This window comes from Neopsephotus bourkii, unplaced genomic scaffold, assembly GCF_033783945.1.
Source record: "Neopsephotus bourkii isolate Nb327-2 ecotype Australia unplaced genomic scaffold, CSIRO-AGI_Nbou_v1 NB_1031, whole genome shotgun sequence".
In the NCBI taxonomy this organism is placed as follows: Eukaryota; Metazoa; Chordata; class Aves; order Psittaciformes; family Psittacidae; genus Neopsephotus; species Neopsephotus bourkii.
The window spans coordinates 190,250-210,501 of NW_026901520.1; the positions used below are offsets into that span (position 1 = coordinate 190,250).

At 44.2% G+C, this 20,252-nt stretch overlaps 1 protein-coding gene across 1 annotated transcript in view; it reads left to right on the forward strand.

Moving 5' to 3' along the window:
- The window catches only part of CTNNA1 (catenin alpha 1), a 104,920-nt gene that overhangs the window by 76,241 nt on the left and 8,427 nt on the right, over nucleotides 1-20,252 (forward strand). The window contains exons 10-15 of the mRNA XM_061360572.1: nucleotides 6,676-6,832; nucleotides 11,930-12,130; nucleotides 13,673-13,824; nucleotides 16,647-16,757; nucleotides 18,717-18,898; nucleotides 19,657-19,762. Coding sequence (XP_061216556.1) covers nucleotides 6,676-6,832; nucleotides 11,930-12,130; nucleotides 13,673-13,824; nucleotides 16,647-16,757; nucleotides 18,717-18,898; nucleotides 19,657-19,762 — 909 coding nt within the window. The remainder of the gene's footprint in view (nucleotides 1-6,675; nucleotides 6,833-11,929; nucleotides 12,131-13,672; nucleotides 13,825-16,646; nucleotides 16,758-18,716; nucleotides 18,899-19,656; nucleotides 19,763-20,252) is intronic.

The following is a 20,252-nucleotide window of genomic DNA, read 5'->3' on the forward strand; positions in this document are numbered from 1 at the left end:
TTGCATTAAAAACTTAACACTTGGGTTGTAGTTTTATATGATAAAATCCCAGACTGGTTTGTGTTGGAAGGGACCTTAAAGCTCATCCAGTCCCAACCCCTGCCACGGGCAGGGACCCCTTCCACTGGAGCAGCTTGCTCCAAGCCCCTGTGTCCAACCTGGCCTTGAACACTGCCAGGGATGGGGCAGCCACAGCTTCTCTGGGCACCCTGTGCCAGCACCTCAGCACCCTCACAGGGAAGAGCTTCTGCCTAAGAGCTCAGCTCAGTCTCCCCTCTGGCAGGTTCAAGCCATTCCCCTTGCCCTGTCCCTACGGGCCCTTGTCCAGAGCCCCTCCCCAGCTTTTTTGTCAGCCCGTTTAGGCACTGGAAGACTGTTAGAAGGTCTCCCCTTAAGGAGCCTTCTCTAGGCACAGGAGTGGCCATCCAAGAAACTGTATTAGAAACTGGAGCACTTACTGATGCATAAAAAGAAGCAAAGACAGGAGAAAGGATTCAATTCTGTAGAAGGAGGTGTTTTAGTGCATGAGGACCCAATGTTTTCATCACAGGCACAGTGTGATCTGAGTGCAGTAGCAGAACAGCTTCTAGGAAGGACATAGAATCCTTGAAACCCCCAAAGCTTCAGCACTCGAAGTCAGTGAAATGCAAAGTGAAGCAGCACAGACACCAAAACAAATGGCATCAAAATTCTTGCAGCTTCTATATTGCCTGGGACTACAGTATCAGTCTTCAGCTGCAGTAAAAATGCTTTTTGCATAGATGGGGAGTTGATAATTATCGAGTCACAATAAGCAAACAGTAAATACATTGATACTAATATATGCTAAACTGGAAAGTCATTTTATTTCAATGGAATGTGTATCTGGGGGTCATTGTAGAACTGTAACAAGAAGAATAAATAAGTCTGCAGAGGTACCCGTGTGTAGTTTTGCAGGAAAGTGCTCAAAGTACTGTTTATACATTGCAACAAAGTATGGAAAATCAAAGCAAAAACTCTGCGTTCTTCTTTTGGTGCATCAGCCTCCATACACTTGCTGGTTGCTGCCATTATAGCTAGGGAAAATGTAAAACAGTCTTCTGTATGCTTTGCTTCCAGGCATTCAGCTCATCAGAGTGCGCAGAGTGCTTTTTGCTGTATTGAGCTACATAGAGGGTTAGCACCAAGTAGAGATGGGATGCAGACCTGGAGTTGGATGTAACTGGAAATGACTTAAATGTTCTGCTTGTGAAACTTTTTTTCCACTCGGAGCAAAAATGCAATTATGAGCAGGAAAGGGGACATGAGTAGGGTGAATGCTGGAGGTAACTTTGACATCTGGCATATGTAAAATTAAATCACAAGCAGCTTCTTACAAACTACCAGTAGGCAAGCTATGCTTTCTTCAATACCGAAACACTAGGGGTGTTACAGTCCAGCCTGGGCAAGGGAATGGTCCTGGCTGGGCGCAGCTGCTGTGGCAGCTTTGGGGGTGAGGTCATGAAGTCATTTGTTGATCATTTAGAAAGCTGTGATTAGAGAATCATGCTTTTGCTTCTACCTTACAACTAGCCATCTATACCACAGGAGAGAATGAGGGGTGGTGCATGGTCGTAAAATCCTAGAATGCTTTGAGGTGGAAGGAGCCTTAAAGGTCATCTAGTTCCAAGCCCCATTTCATCACTAGGCCCGTATCCCAAGCCCCTCTCAAGGTTTCTTGTAGCCCCTTTAGGCACTGGAGCTGCTCTCAGGTCTCCCCTTCAGGAGCCTTCTGTTCTCCAGGCTGCCCCAGCCCAGCTCTCTCAGCCTGGCTCCAGAGCAGAGCTGCTCCAGCCCTCGCAGCATCTCCATGGCCTCCTCTGGACTCTCTCCAACAGCTCCAGGTCCCTCTTGTGCTGCTGCCCCAGAGCTGGATCAGGACTGCAGGGGGGGTCTGCCCAGAGCACAGCAGAGGGGCAGGATCCCCTCCCTCGACTGCTGCTCACACTCTGGGGGTGCAGTACTAGTTTTGGCAGGTTGAAGAAGAGCATGCTTTCACTTAGCCTCGTGCTGAGGTTGCTCACAAAGGCAAACCTGAGATCACTGCTTCTGCCTTTGCTCTTAGATCTTCTTCTCGAGGCAGACTTTATCCTGCAGTGTGATTGGATCCCCATCTAAAAGTCTGAGTCAAAACCCAGGAAGCTCATAGCCACTGAAATGGAGAGTTGTGTGGCTTACACACACCGTGTGCACGGAGACTGTCTGAAGGCACAAGAGCTAGGGATTGCAGTGCAGCATAAATAGGCGGTAGTTTTCTTCTCACAAGTAACGTTCTTCCTTCAGCCTTGCCAGCAATGTGTTCAAAATTGTTGTTTGTAGAACCACGACCAAGTATAAGACCTTTCTCCTAGCCTCTATCAGTTCTTACATGGGCTGTTATAAAGGTGAGCCTGGAAACCATCCTAAATTAAGCCTAAAAACGTGAATTCTAAGTGACCCAGTGGCTTGAAATTACCCTCAAGTATAGTTGAGGTTACAGTGTTTTCTGTCCTGGAGTAGTGTATTTTTTAAGAGAGCATTTGAAGTCACTTTTCATTGTTCTACAAAGGTATAAATACATAAATTCAGTCTGCCATCTTTAGTTTCAATAGAGAAATTGGAAAAGAATTAAGTAATAACAATAATTAAAATGAAACCCCCACCAAGCAGTTTCTTCCCATGAAAGACATGAGAAGAGGATTTGAAACATCCACTGCAGGTCTTTTGAACTCTGAGCCTCCCCCATCTCCTGGCTGCTGGTGCAGGAAGCTCCGAGGTGGAGGTGAGCTACTCCAAGCAACTCTCTGGAACCTCCTTGTTGAGCACTGGGCTTTCTGAGTTGAACATTGCAATTGCTACATGAAACAAAGCACCGATAAAAATAGTGTGCTTTTGTGCCATGCTTCATTTCCTTCTGGATAGTCTCAAAATGTCCCTGTTTGATTCTTTTCTTTGTACAACTTCAGTGAGTCATTGTGATCACAGTGCTCTGGCAGCATCTTGAGAAGCTCTGAAACGCAGAATATTTCCTTGAAAGTACCAAATGTTTTACATGGAATTGGCTACATTACAGGTAGTCTGGACTTGTTAGTCCTATTATTTGACATGTATATATATATATATCCTTCCTGTAAATTACTCATATTAATTGCTTAACAGTTCATGTTTCTTGGAAAAGCAGTAGTGTACTTTGATCAGTACCTTCCCCCTACCCAAACAGGGGGGTCATTTTAGTCCCCTTTAGGCACTGGAGCTGCTCTAAGGTCTCCCCTTCAGGAGCCTTCTCTTCTCCAGGCTGACCCAGCCCAGCTCTCTCAGCCTGGCTCCAGAGCAGAGCTGCTCCAGCCCTCGCAGCATCTCCGTGGCCTCCTCTGGACTCGCTCCAAGAGCTCCACGTCCCTCTTGTGCTGTTGCCCCAGAGCTGGATCAGGACTGCAGGGGGCGTCTCCCCAGAGCTCAGCAGAGATCCAGCATCTCTGTCCTTTTCCCTTGTCTATCTAAGCATCTGCCAGAAAATGCAACAGTCACTCTTTAGTGAATACAGGGCATCGTGTAAGAGTGTATTTACTCAAATAGATAATTTGGAGGGGTATGGTCAGTAATCCCTGGGACATTCCTTCAAGGAGACATGTGAGACGTGTCTGGGATAACTCACCCGTGTAAATACTGAGCTGTACATGGAGTGAAGGGTTTTAGCACCCCTGCTAAACCTGAATATTGTGATCACTTTGCACATGGAGATAGAGTACGTGCTACAGTAAAGGGCTGTGGAGCTGAACCTGCTGTCTTGGATTTCCCCCTGAGCACACACATACCTGTATGGGTTTCTTGAGCTGTAGGTTTGTCTTTTGCTCTGCAGTGACACTTGATAGCCTTTGATTTCCCCACCAGGTTGTCCTCATCTCTAGTGCTGCTGGCTGCTTTCCAAATGCCAGACATGTCTGTGTGTAAGGGAGCTCTTACGCTCTTGCTTTGCTTGGCCATTTCTTAAGAATACATTTGCCTTGGCCATGCATTTTTGCTGTTGTACTATATAAAATATTCCCTTTTTTCACTTGGGTAAGCTGCCTGGTGGGAGGACAATGGTGCAGCTTGTTCCTCCTGCATTTGCATTTGGTGATGATGCCCTGTTTGAGTTTCTTGAGCACTTGCTGAGCCCTCTATCTATGACAGCTCTTCTTTTATCTGTGAAGAGTTGCTTAACGTGGGCATCTGGGATTAGATATGTGCTGCTGACAGAGATTAATTGTTCAGACAGATGCTGCTGTCCAGACATACATCACACAGGTACACAGGCCATATGTTTCTCTTGCATTAATGCTGACCTGTCTCAGTTCTGAAGGGATGTTTTCATATCCGATATTAGCCCAGGCAGCTAGAAGAGAGCAGGAGACAAAGTCCTGACTCTTGGTGTCACCATTTTCTCTGTCTCAGTAGTTACTAGCAGGAAAAAAGCTGAGAGCAGATTTCTGGGGCGTTGACAAGTTTACCTTTTTTGTTTCCAGGACACTTACTATTTGGATTCATCTTGATATAAAACTTTGGATATCTAGAGTTAACTCACTACATCAGCCAGGCTGGGGCAGGAAATGGCAGTGATTAGATAAAAGAATCAGGGCTCTTGAGCAGAGGACATGTTTCCCTTTCTAAAGCCTCTGTTTCTGTTTGATTTTAAATGTTTAAATATCATCTCTTGGGTGTTGCAGAGCTTTTTGGGGGGCTTGAGAACCATGATCTTAACAGGCAGCGGGAGTGAGGGGAGCAGGGCAGCGTTGGACCATGGCTGGCAGGAGGTCTGTTTCTGGAGGGACAACCCAGTCAGTGCAGCTGCCTAGACAAGAAGGTAGGACTTAAGTGGCTGCTCTGACGAAGGGGAAGCTGCAGAGGACCCCACGTTCTTCATGGAGAATGGGGACTTGAAAGGCATGTTTCATCCCACAGGTTTCCTGAACAGATTGCCCCTCATACCAAATTGTTTCTCACATTTGTCAGTGTTATCAAATGCACCGAGCTTATTTTGATTAGTGACCCAGACTTGCAGCCTCCATCTCCAGAGGCAGGATGGAAGCATGGAGAGCAGTAGAGCTTTTCTGGGGATTTTCCTCAGTCACTGCTAATTTCTAGCATCCCTTGAGAGAATCAGCCTCTTCTGCCTGATCTGTTCAGTGCCATCGTGATATGTTTGACATCACCATCATTTCCATGTTTAGTGAGTTAGATATTTTTTTCAATGCTTCATGACACTTTTAAATGGAGCAGGTAGAGAAAGTGGATTTTGGAAAATGAGGAACATCTGGTGCTTGCGTATTTTGTCTGGCAACTTTGTGAAATTAATACAGTCCTAAAGTAAAGAAGAAAAATTACACCTTGAACTTGTAAGTTAATTAGCTCTAACTCTCAGGTGCTTGAAAACAAGGTTAAGATTGTTGTGTTGGTCTGATTGCGGATGGATTCTCACATCTGGCGTGTTTCCAGGTCATTCTGCTGGAGCACAATACAGCAGGAACAGGAGCAGGCTTTTTTGAGATGTGCTTTCTTGCCACACTCAGAGGTGCTTTTTTGGTCACTTAACAGACTGATTAGTTGGCACAGCATAAGCTTTGTTACCCTGCAGTATGTGTAGCGTTTGTTCTGATCAGAAAAACAAGGATCTGGTGTAAATTACAGTGTTAGGGTTTGGAGAAAATTAGTAGGGGTTGTTCAGGAGGAGCATCAAATAGTATTCTCTCCTGTTCCCTGGCTAGTCTGGCTCTGCCACATAATAAAAATCTCAACATATTCTAGTGTTGGGCTTGTTCACCCTGGACAAGAGAAGGCTTCTTAAGGGGAGACCTTAGAGCAGCTCCAGTGCCTTAAAGGGGCTGCAGGAAACCTGGAGAGAGGCTTGGGACAAGGGCCTGTAGGGACAGGCCAAGGGGAATGGCTTGAACCTGCCAGAGGGGAGACTGAGCTGAGCTCTTAGGCAGAAGCTCTTCCCTGTGAGGGTGCTGAGGCACTGGCACAGGGTGCCCAGAGAAGCTGTGGCTGCCCCATCCCTGGCAGTGTTCAAGGCCAGGTTGGACACAGGGGCTTGGAGCAAGCTGCTCTAGTGGAAGGGGTCCCTGCCTGTGGCAGGGGTTGGGACTGGATGAGCTTTAAGGTCCCTTCCAACCCAAACCATTCTGTGATTCTGTGATAACAATTATTGTCAAGGTACAGAGTAAAGATTTCAGGAAAAGAAGATAAATACAAAATTTATCTTTAATTTTGTATTTGCATATTGTTTCTAATTCAGGCTTTGTGAAATTAATCCTTTTTTGACCTTCTTTTCTCTGGTTCTGGCAAGTAGCTTAAGAATTGCAGCCTCCAGTGTACTAAATGTCATCCTGTCTAAAATACTTAGCAGCCCAACCTGCACTCAGAAGGCAACACCTTTTTAACATGTGCTGTTGAAGAAAGGTGAAGCTAGCTCTTGTGAATACTTGCCAAGTGTTTTGCTCCTAGTAACTAACCATAATAAATGTGAAGCAGTATGAGTTGGGTATGAGAACAACAGAATAAACCACTTTTGTGTTTAAATATCAAGTTCCTGAAAACTTACTAAACTTGTTTTGTTTGCTGCTGAGTTCATTGGATAAATATATGGAAACGAATTGTTTTGTTAAGGGTATGTTTTAAATATCCAGAGGTGTTTTACAGGTCATTAATGCTGCACTGGCTCTGGCTGCTAAACCCCAAAGCAAGCTGGCTCAGGAGAACATGGATCTCTTCAAAGAGCAGTGGGAGAAGCAAGTCCGTGTGCTGACAGATGCTGTCGATGACATCACTTCCATTGATGACTTCTTGGCTGTGTCAGGTAACCAGGGGGTCGATCTCGGAAATGATCCTGCTTGTAACTGAGCTTGTTCCTGGAAATGGGTGGTTGCTACACGTGCTCTGGAGTCGTCCCAGGTTTTTGGAAGTTGTTGGGACCCTTCACCTGGTAGGTGTCATCTTCTCCCGAGCGATGTGTGAAAATAGAGCAGGAGATCTTGGCATGAAGAAACAGCACTTTATATCTCAAGCTTCTGACTTGCTTAGCTGAACTAGTGACGAGTTACCACCTAGCTACTGCAGACAGACCTCACCGGTAACAGTGGGGCAAACAGAGCACATTTGTGTTCAAGCTGTGCACTAGTAAAAACAATGATCCCTCATTCACCTTAAACTCTTCTTACATAAACAAAACTGAATCTCAAACCATGGTCAGACAAGTTAATTAAAAGAAAACTGTTCCTACAGAAATGTTCTGTCAGTATCTTCAACCATGTCAGCTTTAGTGACGTTTTTAAAGATTAGATCAGTATAATAGATTAATAATTCCATTTGGCAAAGAGCTTGCCAAGATGATCTGTTTTATCAGCATCACTGATAAAGACCCACTATTAGCTGCAGTGACCTAGAAACAAGGGGGACGTTTTTCTTTCCACATCCTCTAATTCTGATCTAGTCAGTGATACAACCACAGGAATTCTGTCTGCAGTACCAGTCACACATTACCACTGCCAACTGAGGGTCTAATTTTTCTGATGTGAACAGGCTCGAGCATCTCAAATGACCTAAAAACTCCAGATGTGAAGCGAAATTTCACAGGAAGATGTGTTGAGTCGTAAGTAGCAGGTCCACACAGCTAGAAAATGGAGATGAAAAATTAAGGTCCTGAATTAAAAAAAAACAGAACATATTTTGTATTGTTATTTTAAAAAAACCCCACCCAAGTAGTGTTTCTACAGTGGGATACCTGTGTTGTCATACATATTGTAGGTTTTGAATACAAGTGCTCTTTGCAGTAAGTCAGCATAAACTTCATAGGCAGTTGAATGTCCTGGCTGTTTGTCTGCATGCTTGTTGCTGCAGCAGTAGTTGAAATTGCACAGCTATGAGGAACCTATTTCTGGGGAAATATATTTAGAGGGAACTCTGTGCTGAGGTTCACGGCTCCACTTGGAGTTTGCCCACAAATGTGCAAAATATTTCAGAGAGAAAAAGCTGTTAGTCTGTGGGTCAGGCCACAGGAACCGAGTGGTCTGCATCCTTTCTAGGTCATTCAAGGAGATGGGTACTGTGCTTCTGAGGTGTCCCACTGCTGGGTTGCTCTGAATTGTGTCAAGGGCTTGGCAGTAAGCAGGAATGCTGCTTTTCTGGGGCAGTGGCAGGCTGACTCAGGGGTGAGCTCAGCTAGAGCGTGTGCTTGCCACTGCCATGGCATCATGGCAGTGCTGTGGTTTGAGACTCCTGCAGATGCTCAGGTGCATCCTGCAGTTATTTGTATGTGCTGTGTTGTTGAAGAGATGTTAGGAAAGTATTAAAGACATAAATACTGGTTTAAATATTGTTTGTTTGAACTTTGATAAATGTTCTCCATATAAATGCCACAACTCCAATTCATCTGCTAAAAGTCTAAACATCTCTCTGGATCAAATCATGATGGGTATGATTTATACCAGGTTCTGTTTGAGGTTATTAGGATGCTTGTGTCAGTTTGTATCAGTTACAAACTGGGATGTAAGCAGAATTTAAAAGAGCTCTTGTGAGTCTGTGTCTGTGTTTCAAAAGCCCTCACCACATTCCCACAGTATCTTGTGCTGTCCATCATGAAGTTATGCTTCATTGTGCAGCTTATGCTTCAGAATTGTATCAATTATCCACAGGTAAAAGCTTGGTGAAAGAGAGGTTGGGTTTAGATAATAGCAGAATGTCACAGAAGATGGATATTAAATGCACAGTGCTGTAGATAAGCTTGCAGGATACCACATTTTATGGAGGGCATGGCACAAGGGCCCTGTTGAGTTAGGACAACAGTCTTGTGGTGGCTAATTGTCAGGGCATAGGAAATGAATGGAGCAGTCCTGTAGCCTAAACATCTTTCCTACAAGCTCCCAACCATGAGTGATCTGCAGCTCAGGGAGCTCCAGCAGCAGAGGTGTTACCTGCTGAACAGTCCCTGACAGACTTTTCTCATTTAAGCCTGCGTTAGTTATTCTTCTGACTGTCATAAACCACTGGCATCTCCATCATCTTGTGCAGAGTTCACAGCTGAACTGTGAAGAGCCACCTTGTTTTTGCAGTGTCGCCTTCTTGCTTCATTTTATGCCCCTGCTTGTAATAGATGATGGTGAAAAAGGTTTTTTCCCCACTGGCTTTCTTCGTGCTGTTTGTAAATGCACAGACTTCCGTCTACATTTAGTCATCTCTTTCTTGACTGCAGAGGCTTTGCCTGTTCCATTATTCCTCATTTCAGAGCTCTTCTGTGCCTTCTGTAATTCTTATCCCTCTCATCAGTGCCTTCCCTAAGCACTCGGGCTGTGTTTGCGTGCCCACTTTCTCTGTTCTTTAGAGCAGTTGCTGATAGCACCGTGTAATTGTCAAATTCAGTGTTCTGAAATTACCTAGATCTCCTTTGAAACCCCCTGAAAAACCCATTCCATTTGCTGCTTTCTGTTCCTCCACCACTGACAGAGGTTTATGCAAGAGATGTCCTTCACAGTAAAGCTGTTTCATCTTGAGAGCCTCCAGATGAATATTGCTCAACCTGATGATTGTCCTCCTTCATTACAAGATGAATACTTTATTTGCAAGTGTATGAACACTCAAGTATTTGCTCCATAACCATGTCTACTGACACTGCTGTTTGACCTGGTTCCTCCAGTGCCTCTGTCAAGAGAGGGGGGACCAGCTTCAGCATGGAAATTGTTCTAAAACCTTTCGTAGGGGACACAGCAGAAAAGCGCATCTGTGGTGCTTGATCTCTTGACTACTTAGGTTTTGCTCTCCTGTAGCCCCCAGGTCCCTTGCAGACTTCTTGTGATGTATGGAAGAGGCTTTCTTAATCCCTTTAATGGGGAGGTGGGTGGAGGTGAAGGTGTTAGGTGGGGGAGACACCACTTTTTGCCTTTTTTATTTATAAAACAAGATCTCTTTGCTGTTGCTTGTATTATCACAGAATCACAGAATGGTTTGGGTTAGGAGGGACCTTAAAGCACATCCAGTTCCAACCCCCATGTCATGGGCACGTTCTCTGTTCCATTCCATTGCTGTGAGACTCTCCTCCTGCCCAGCCATGGGAAGGCTGTTGGCTTTGATGCAGCATTCCCACATCCCCAGAGGTGCTGGAGGTGAACCCGTGTGTCAGCATCTCCTGGGCTCTTCTGCTGTCCTGACCTCAGCAGATGGCATTTTGTGCCCCACACTTGGGGTTCACATGCCTGTAGGACAGGTAGCAGTGTGTGTATATACAAGCACACAGAACAGTGTCAGATCTGATTTGTTATCATCCAGCTGGAGAGTATAACCACAGTGGATGCACCTGATGGTCCCTGCCCCGTGGAAGATTACCTTGCCTTTGAAGTGTCTTTCTGGCCACTTCACATCTGCAGAAGGGATGAAATGATCAGCAAGCATTTAAATATTCATCTTCATTTTGTCCATGCCTTTTATTAAAGTTCCTATAATCCAAAGAGGCTTTTAAATGGTTGGCGGCTTAATTTATTCATTAAGGAATTCAAGCAATAAACAGTCTGTGTTTTGGCCCGATGCCGATTTCTTTTTACTCTTGCACCTTACAGGGATGTCTGTCTCTTGCTTTAAATACCCAAACCCTGCGTGCTCCTTGCTGCATCTCTTGTACCTTGGCTGCCTGCTCACTGACTTGTCAAATCACTAATGAACCTGCGCTTCTCTCTCAGGGCCACATTCTGCCCTCGGCTGAACTTGTTCAGGCTGAGTTGCTTCTGAGGTATGTCACAAGTGTATTTTGTGCCCAGGTTGCTTACCAAAGTCTTGCAGTACTGCACCTGGCTCTGTTAATTTTATGCAAATGAAGCATAACACTTCCAGCAGCAGCAATCCTTTCAGCCAGTTTATACAAATCCTCCATCACTCAACTCTATGTGCTCCTCGGCTCTACAAACTCTTGCAAAATGGCTCTTTTACTACCTGTGTAGGGAATAAAAGCCGCTTCAGTGGCACGGATTGGCAGTGCAGTGTGATTAAGTCAATGGTTAGTAACGCTGGAAACTATTTTAAGTGACAGAACAGAAATGCTTCCAGATTGGTTTCTTACCACGAAGCCCAAATGCTGCTGTTGGATGTCAGTATCAAAGCCTTGGTACTGATGTGCTAAAGAGGTCTCCTAACAGAGTTTGGAAGACCTTTTGGATGTGCTTCCCCAAATCAAGATCCCAACTTCTTCAGGCATTTTCAGACTTCTCTTGGGGGGTTTTACTCGTTGCAAGCTTCTTGGACGTGATAGAGGGAAATATCTCTGTGCGAAAAAGAAAATGTGTGTTCAGAAAGTAAATTACAAAGAGAGGTCTTGGCTTTATTTTATGTTCTCTCAAGAGGCAATGAGTACTCTGTCACTGGAGCGCTTTCTGTGTAAATCACTGCATGTGTTATGTCTGACGTTTGAGGGGAGGACTAACAGCTTAATGTTCTCTGATGGTATGTGTGTGGTTGTGGGAAAACACTATGTAGGAAGCTAGAAACATGCAACAAGTGCCCCAGTCTATTAGAGCACTGGGTGGCTGAGGTGTGGCGCAGAGGAGGGTGCCTCATCACCCGGTGCATGTGGAATGATGGGGGAGTGGTTTGGAAGTATTTGGAATAAGGGCTTTGGCAGTCCGGGGGAGGAAATGGGAAGAAACACATTAGGGGAGAATTCAGCTGAACTCAGCTTTTCTGTTGGTAAGATCAAGGACAAACAGAGGCAAGAAGTGTGGATGCTGCTGATGACTTTTTGACACCTAGTTTGGAAGGGCAGCTGTTTGCTGGTTGTGAAAAGCTTAAAAATTAATGCTTTACAGCATTTCGTTGGAGGTTTATAGAGCGGGTCACAAACTGAGAAATTGCCATGCTGATGACTGCAGCAGAAAAGAAGATATTACCATCTAAATGCTCCTTCTTTTACCACCAGAGAATCATATTTTAGAAGATGTAAACAAATGTGTCATTGCTCTCCAAGAAAAAGATGTTGATGGTTTAGACCGCACAGCTGGAGCAATTCGAGGACGTGCTGCTAGAGTCATTCATGTTGTCACTTCGGAAATGGATAACTATGAGCCTGGAGTCTACACTGAGAAGGTGTTGGAAGCCACGAAGTTACTGTCCAACACAGGTAAGAGTCAGTTAGTTCCAAGATCCCTAAATTCATATTGCCTGCAAGTGCCTGGGCAACCAAATACTAAATGTACCTGTGAAATCTGTTAAAGACTCAATGGACACACTGTAATGGAAAGTAGTGTGTTATTTGCAGAGCTATTGCAAAATGAGAAATGTAATTTTGCTGTGTTGACTGGCTTAAAATTCAGCAGTGCACAAGGTCTCCCTGAGTGTACTTGCTGTTCTTGAGCTGTAGAAAGCTAGAACACCAATAAATGAATCCTAAACAGTGAGTTACGGCTTGAAAGGTGCGCTGGTCATCTTGCAGTATTGTACCAGGCTCTGCAAGTGTTCAGGATACAGAGAGATTTATGACACATTCATGTAATCACAGAATCCCAGACTGGTTTGTGTTGGAAGGGACCTTAAAGCTCACCCAGTTCCAACCCCTGCCACGGGCAGGGACCCCTTCCACTGGAGCAGCTTGCTCCAAGCCCCTGTGTCCAACCTGGCCTTGAACACTGCCAGGGATGGGGCAGCCACAGCTTCTCTGGGCACCCTGTGCCAGCGCCTCAGCACCCTCACAGGGAAGAGCTTCTGCCTAAGAGCTCATCTCAGTCTCCCCTCTGGCAGGTTCAAGCCATTCCCCTTGGCCTGTCCCTACAGGCCCTTGTCCCAAGCCCCTCTCCAGGTTTCCTGGATCCCTTTAGGCACTGGAGCTGCTCTGAGGTTTCCCCTTAAGAAGCCTTCTCTTGTCCAGGCTGGACCAGCCCAGCTGTCTCAGCCTGGCTCCAGAGCAGAGCTCCAGCCCTCTCCATCTCCAGACATTCCACTGGCCCAGTAGAATAAATTTTGTGTCCTAGTTCAGGGTAAATTTTGTGAAAGATCTTCACAACTGTTAAAGCAGCATTGTAGCTTGTAGTCCACCACACCCAAGCAATAAATGAGGGTGTTTCCTGTGAGCTAGCTGGTAACATCTACACAAAGGAAGGAATGATTCTGGTTACTTCAGTAAGTGCTGCACCAACTATTAGTTGTTGGCTTTGCTTTAATTACTTTGATGAAGAATCAAGGGTGACACTGAAGAAGCGAACAGACTGTAAATGGTTCTGTGATGTCCTTCCCAGGGTGCAGTGAGTCACTGCAGTACAGCAGGGCAACCTGCCCTCTTCCAGTCCCTTGTTAAACTTGAGCTTTGTGATGGTAATGCTGGTTTTTCCCAAAAAAAAAAATCATGTACATCTGCAGGGAACATTAAACAAATGCTTAATATTCTATCCCATAGTTTCTAACTGGTTCTCCAGGTGTTTCTTGTTGTCCACTAGAAGGTGGGGGTAAACTTTTCACTGTCTAAGGGGAAAAGACCAAACAGCAGAATAGACAGTGGACCAAGGCTTGAGTTGCAGTTTTGATGACAAATGTTTTGAATGTAAATAGAACTGTTTCAGAGCTTCCAATGATAATTAACAATAAGGAACACACATGACTTTTACAGGAGTGTGTAGTAGAAGGTGGCACTGGGGTGGGCACTGACTGCTCTTTGGTGTTCTTCCTTCAGTTATGCCGCGGTTTACTGAGCAAGTAGAAGCTGCTGTGGAAGCCCTGAGTTCAGACCCTGCTCAGCCCATGGATGAGAATGAATTCATCGATGCCTCGCGGCTGGTGTATGATGGGATACGAGACATCAGGAAAGCTGTTCTGATGATCCGGGTGAGCAGAACTGACTGGAACAGCTTTCTATTTCTCCACTCATTTCCATGCCTTTATTGAGCTGACAGGCATCAGTTCTGTTGAGAGCAGACAGCGTGAAATTTGCGTTTAGCTCATATTAACATTCAGAGTCTTAAAAACTGCTAATCACTCTGCGGAGTGCTTCAGAAGTACGTTTTGATTCAAATTCATTAAACAGATCTGAGCAGCAATGATAGCCAGAGTTGTGATGCTAAATACCCTTCATGCATCCTTTGTAATAATCATGTTAATGCCTTGCTTGTTAATGTGCTGAAATCAGTGACCTTTGATTTAACAACAGCAAGTAGATTCATAACTATAGATGCTTTTTGATCATTTGAGAGCTGAGAAATAAAGCCTGATGGCTCTTTATTAAGTAAATTTTGAGAATTAATGCTAGTTAGTCATAAACGGGTTTAGATGAGTTCAGCCTCTGGTTCCTAGAGCGTGTAATTCGTTAATGGGCTAACCTCAGTAAACAGGGAGCAGTTCATAGAGGCTTTGTCTCTCCTGTGCTGGCGTGTTTCAGGTGCTGTGAGTGTGACTTGGAAGTCCTAATTTCTGGTAGGTCAGGCAGCCTTAGACTGGTAGAAGGCATGCAGGGAAGACGCAGAAGGGCTCCTGCAGTTGATTGAAGGGTTGCAGAAAAGGAGGTTCTGATTGAGGCTGACCTGTGACACATTTCTTGAATGAAGCTTGGTAAAAATGCTCAGGAGCCAGACACAGCAAAAACAAATGTAGGGGCCTATTCCTTTTTCCTTTTTTCCCTTGTCCTCCTCTGACTCAAACAAATGCGTTGCAGAGACACCATCTTCATCTTTCAGACTGGTAACCATGGCAGATACATTTTGGTGATAAGTAAATTAAGGACAGCGCAGCTCCAGATTATACATGATTATAGTAACCACTGCAGCAGTATCTTCCATGTTTTCTGCTTAAAGCAAAGAATCAAATGAGAAATCAGAAGAAAAGCTGACAATTCCCCATATAATTTCTGTCAAAGTTAAGCTCAGGAGTTATAGACAACCAGCATTAGATGAAGATATCAAGGCTTTCCTGCTATGCAGACAAACTAATCTGATTCACCCCCTGCTGAAGTCCTCCTTATGCAGGACATGATGGCACGCCTGCCAGCTCCACATTGTGAGTAATTAGCTGAGGTGGTGATGCCAGGAGTGCTGACATTGCCCCTCGCGCGGCTGCATCTCTGATGTCAGGGTGCCATAGCTTTAGTGCCGCTGCCAGTAGCTAACGGCAGCTCACCAGTGACACAGCAGTGACCTATAAAGAAGTTAAATTGCTAGGATTTGTTCTCCAAAGGCTGTAAGGTGTAGGATGGATTTAGGATAAGAGAGCCCTCCAGGCCACTGCTTCTCCACGGCTTTGTCTCAAACTGGCCCACAGGAGGAACCATGCTCACAGGGGGATGCTGCTGAGCAAAAGTGGAGCAAACAAGCTGATGCACTTGAGACTTTGTCCAGTGGCATTTGTTCTTTACAGGCACCAGAAGGAAAAGTCACTCAGACACCAAATTTTTGTGTTCATGCAGTGTATTCTCAGAACTAAAATCTATATCTGTAGGTTGTTGCTTTTTCCTCCCTGCTCCCCAGGCAATCCCTCATCTTCCCCAGAGGAGTTTTTGCCCTTGACAGCTTGAAAGGCAGAATTACACTTTGTATACTCCAGGTTTTTGGGGATTTAGGGTGGATGGGCAGAGAAGGGGGCTTGGGAGTCATAAACAGTTTCTAAAGATGCAGCAGAACTGTCTTCTTTTATGTATATGTTTGTTATTTCTTAAATATATGTCCTTATGGTGATTTTGAGGGCATACTCTGTTCTGCAAGGCACGGAGAGAAGATGGTGGCTGAAATATCCTGAGTCCTGATTATCAGCATGATCTCCTTTGCTTTTTGGCAACTATTTTGCGTACCTATCTCTATTTTAACTGTATCACAAGGTGTCTGGGTTGCGAAACAAGTTTGTTAAACTCAAATGATAGGAAAGAAATCTGAAGAATAAGGACTTCTATTTGCATCTTATCTGTTAATCACAATGTATTGCATTTATCGGTGGAGGTCTTTGTTGACCCAGCTCTGTAAAACTGCCATCAAGTGCCACCCTAAGCAAAGATGCAGTATTTTGACAAATATGCTATTTAAACTTGATAAGCTTCATAAAAAGTTCGCCAGCTGTAGAGTGGCAGTGGCAAAAATAAATCCCAGGCAAGCAGGAACTAGGTCAGATGTGTTTAGCCCACAGCATAAAAGCTGGCCCGTACTAGCTAAAAATTTTCATCTTTTCCTGGGGGTAAGAATAAATTTTGATACAGTTTAGCTGCTGTTAATTTAGCCTGTGCTTTGATTCATAATTGTACTAAAGACGATGGTGGGTTTGAACCAGCCCTCAGAGCTGTGTGTAATTTTAGTTTCAGCATCTCAAGTGAAGCTTTTACATTTAACCAAGTTGCAGAAATACAGTTCATTTTGCAAGAACTTTTTTCCTGTGCTTCAAACCCTGAGTGCATTCGTGACCTGACAGATCTCAGGTGCTTAGGACCTGGTTTGAAATTTGGAGGATCCTGGTGCATTTAACGTGAGCACTCAAGCATATATACTCAAACATACGTACTGACAGTGTACAGTCACACGTGAGTGTACCCTGGGTGCATTCCTTTATTTATCTTTTTTGTTGAAAACATGGACCGATTTTTACCTTCACTGATTTCCATTCTCTCTGCTTGAAAAACAATATTCCCATTGACTTTTAGAGCCATGAATTCTCTTGTTTGACTCTCTCCTCAGACTCCTGAAGAGCTGGATGATTCCGACTTTGAGACTGAGGACTTTGATGTCCGAAGCAGAACAAGTATTCAGACTGAAGATGATCAGCTTATTGCTGGACAAAGTGCAAGGGTAAGGAAGAAATCAGAGCATTCTAAAACAGTGACTTTCCTTCAAGAAACAGTTCAGTTGGCTTTGAAAATCCCAGTTAAATATTGGGCAGGGTGGGGGAGGAGTCAAAGGTGAAAATACTGGATCAGAAAACTGGAATTCTTTGTTCCCAGTTTTCTTCTAAAGAAGAGGTTAAGTGAAATGAAGCATGCAGTGGTCTGAGAGATGTAAGAAACATCTGAGTGTTATTTTGGATATTCTGAAAGATCAAAATCCTTTAATACTGATGAACTGCTTGAGCAAGTCCAGATGAGGCCATGGAGATGCTGCGAGTGCTGGAGCAGCTCTGCTCTGGAGCCAGGCTGAGAGAGCTGGGCTGGGGCAGCCTGGAGAAGAGAAGGCTCCTGAAGGGGAGACCTTAGAGCAGCTCCAGTGCCTAAAGGGGCTGCAGGAAACCTGGAGAGGGGCTTGGGACAAGGGCCTGTAGGGACAGGCCAAGGGGAATGGCTTGAACCTGCCAGAGGGGAGACTGAGCTGAGCTCTTAGGCAGAAGCTCTTCCCTGTGAGGGTGCTGAGGCGCTGGCACAGGGTGCCCAGAGAAGCTGTGGCTGCCCCATCCCTGGCAGTGTTCAAGGCCAGGTTGGACACAGGGACTTGGAGCAAGCTGCTCCAGTGGAAGGTGTCCCTGCCCGTGGCAGGGATTGCAATTGGATGATCTTTGAGGTCCCTTCCAACCCAAACCAGTCTGGGGTTCTGTATTTCTATGAAGTACTTTATACTTGGACATCGCAGATGTTGTAGGCACTGCCATTCAATTAGGTGAATTTCTGCAGGGAGATAGGCAAATCATTCCATTGTACTAATGTTATTTTCAAATAGTCAAATCCTAAGTTTATGGACCAGAACCTTTTACAAAATGGCTTCTCACACACATGTTGGTCACTGAGCATTGATCAAGATGCCATTGAGAGCAGCTTAAAAATGAAATCATTGAAATTAACTGCATTTCCTATAACTGTTAAAAATGAAAGCATTGATTGGCAATATAGAATCATTAATAGCTGAAAACGTAAGATCAGTACATTGAAGGAAAACCAGGCCTTCCCTTCTGTTTTTATTTGACATGTCCATTCTTTATCAATAACAATTTACACTCTTGGGGAAAGTGCCATGGAAGGTTTCCTGTGAAGGCTCTACTAGCTTGAAACCAGGCAAGGACTAGACCTCAAAGCCCTTTTGCCACCTCGGCTTTGGAATTATACTAACTGAGAGTATTTTTTGTGCTCTCCTGCCTTCTACAAGCGCTCTCTTTTCCTGTATCCCTCTCCCCTCTTTTATTTAAATGCAGACATTTCTAATTTACCTTACAGCACAGCTGCTGCCAGAGGCTTTTTTGTACTGAAGACTCCTTTTCACCTGCTCCTGGAGGCATGAATGCTCCCTGTATTTATGAAGGCAAAGACATTGAGTCTCATGCAGGCTGTAAACCTAGTCTGATAGATTTTATTCAGGAGTAAGCACATACTCTTCATTTTCACTTACTCTTTCCTCAGTATGCATGTTTCAAAACAGTACATCTAGGTTCCTGCAGGGAAGAGACACCTAGTAATTCTTCTGTGCATTGCAAGAGTGAAAGATACCCAAGTGAAACTTCCTTTTAAAACTCTTAAATTCTACAGAAAAGGCAAGTCCCCCTCTTCATGCAGATTTTCTTCGAGGGATGATAACATGTGGCAAGCTCGTTGGAGTGTTATCCTGCAAGTGCCCATGTTTCAGGTGTCAGCTTGTCTCTCTGGGCACTCTTTCTTCAGAAAAAGCATAAACTTTGATTCAAAATGGAAGGAAATGGTTCTGTGAAGCCTCTAGGTAGAGGATTGCTATTAAAGTTTTATCCCCCATCCACATGACTTAAATTGGTTATTAGTGGAATGTTCCAAAAAGCCTTCTCCAATGGCAATGTGAGAAAACTCTCTCTTTCAGGCGATCATGGCTCAGCTCCCTCAAGAGCAAAAAGCGAAGATTGCTGAGCAAGTCGCAAGCTTCCAGGAAGAAAAGAGTAAATTGGATGCTGAAGTATCCAAATGGGATGACAGCGGTAATGACATAATTGTTCTGGCGAAACAAATGTGTATGATTATGATGGAAATGACAGACTTCACCAGGTGAGTGTTTTTCATTCATGTTCACAACACCTTCTCTCAGAACTGCCTGGAATGCTGGTCTCTCAATGAAATATTTTTGCTAGCAGTCTTAAGAGTCTGACTTCTTATAATTCCCTTTAAATGTTACCCTATTATAAGCCTGTATTAACTCAGGAGATGCATTACTATGCAGTGACTGGGTGGTAATAACTGTTTAAATTGATCTATGGATGCACAGCAGTTATTGCCTGTCTGTCTTTCTTTCTTTCTTAAGGGCGATTTTTGTCCCAAGGAATATATATACATATATTTGCTCAGTTCTTTACAACATTAAATTCTATGGGCTCTCAATATTGCTGTACTGCAGAAATGGTTCCTGGTACAGTTATTTGCAAAAGAAAGAGAGGGTTTTTGATGCCTTTTGAAATTCATTTACCAGATTTTATACAACACAATTTTTTAAACTTGATGTTGCATTCCATGAAAATTGCAAATCTGTCTTCTAAAATGTTATCTCTTATCGTCATTAGGGTGCTTAAAACAGTAAAATTTAAGATGTTTTTATTCCTGGGTTTAATCTAAATATGGGCAGGTGCTGGAAGGCGGACATAGTCTTAAAAATGAAGGTGTTGTAATGATTACACCTGCCTAGTTCTGTGCAACCTTATTCATGCAGTTTGGGTGAGGAATCACTTTCAGTACTGTATGGAATAGAAAAGGGAATAGTTCACTCTTCCAGTTTTCTGGTGCTAGAAGGTAGACTCTGTTCTGTTTTGCAGAGGTAAAGGTCCACTGAAAAATACATCAGATGTGATTAGTGCAGCCAAGAAGATTGCTGAGGCTGGGTCAAGGATGGACAAGCTGGGCCGGACTATTGCTGACCATGTAAGTCACAAACCATGCTCATAAGCCTCCAGCACAAATGAGCAATAGGAGATATTTAAGTACTGCAGACATGATGAACAGAATATGTTTAGCTTTGAGGGGTTGGGGCTTTTAAACTGATTTTCCAGATTTTCTGCTGGAAAATTCTAGGCTTTTCTTTCCTGCTGATCTCCTGCCACCCTAAGCAGTGTAAGCAGCTAAATACGCCCAGCAGTAACACTATAGCAGCTCCTTGGCTTAAATCAAGCACCTCCCATTTTAAGGTAGCAATATGCCAGCACTGCTTCATGTCACATAGTATCTAGGCCAGTTCTGTAACTGAACAGGACTGACACTGAATTCATGTTGCTTCTGTCTGGCTTGGAATACACCCAAGACTTTCCAAAGCAGTGACCAGACTATGCAGGCAATACCATAATTACTGCACGTGGCCTGTTGCTCTGTTGCACAGCCTTTCATATTATTTTTGAGGCAGCTTTTTAACATTACC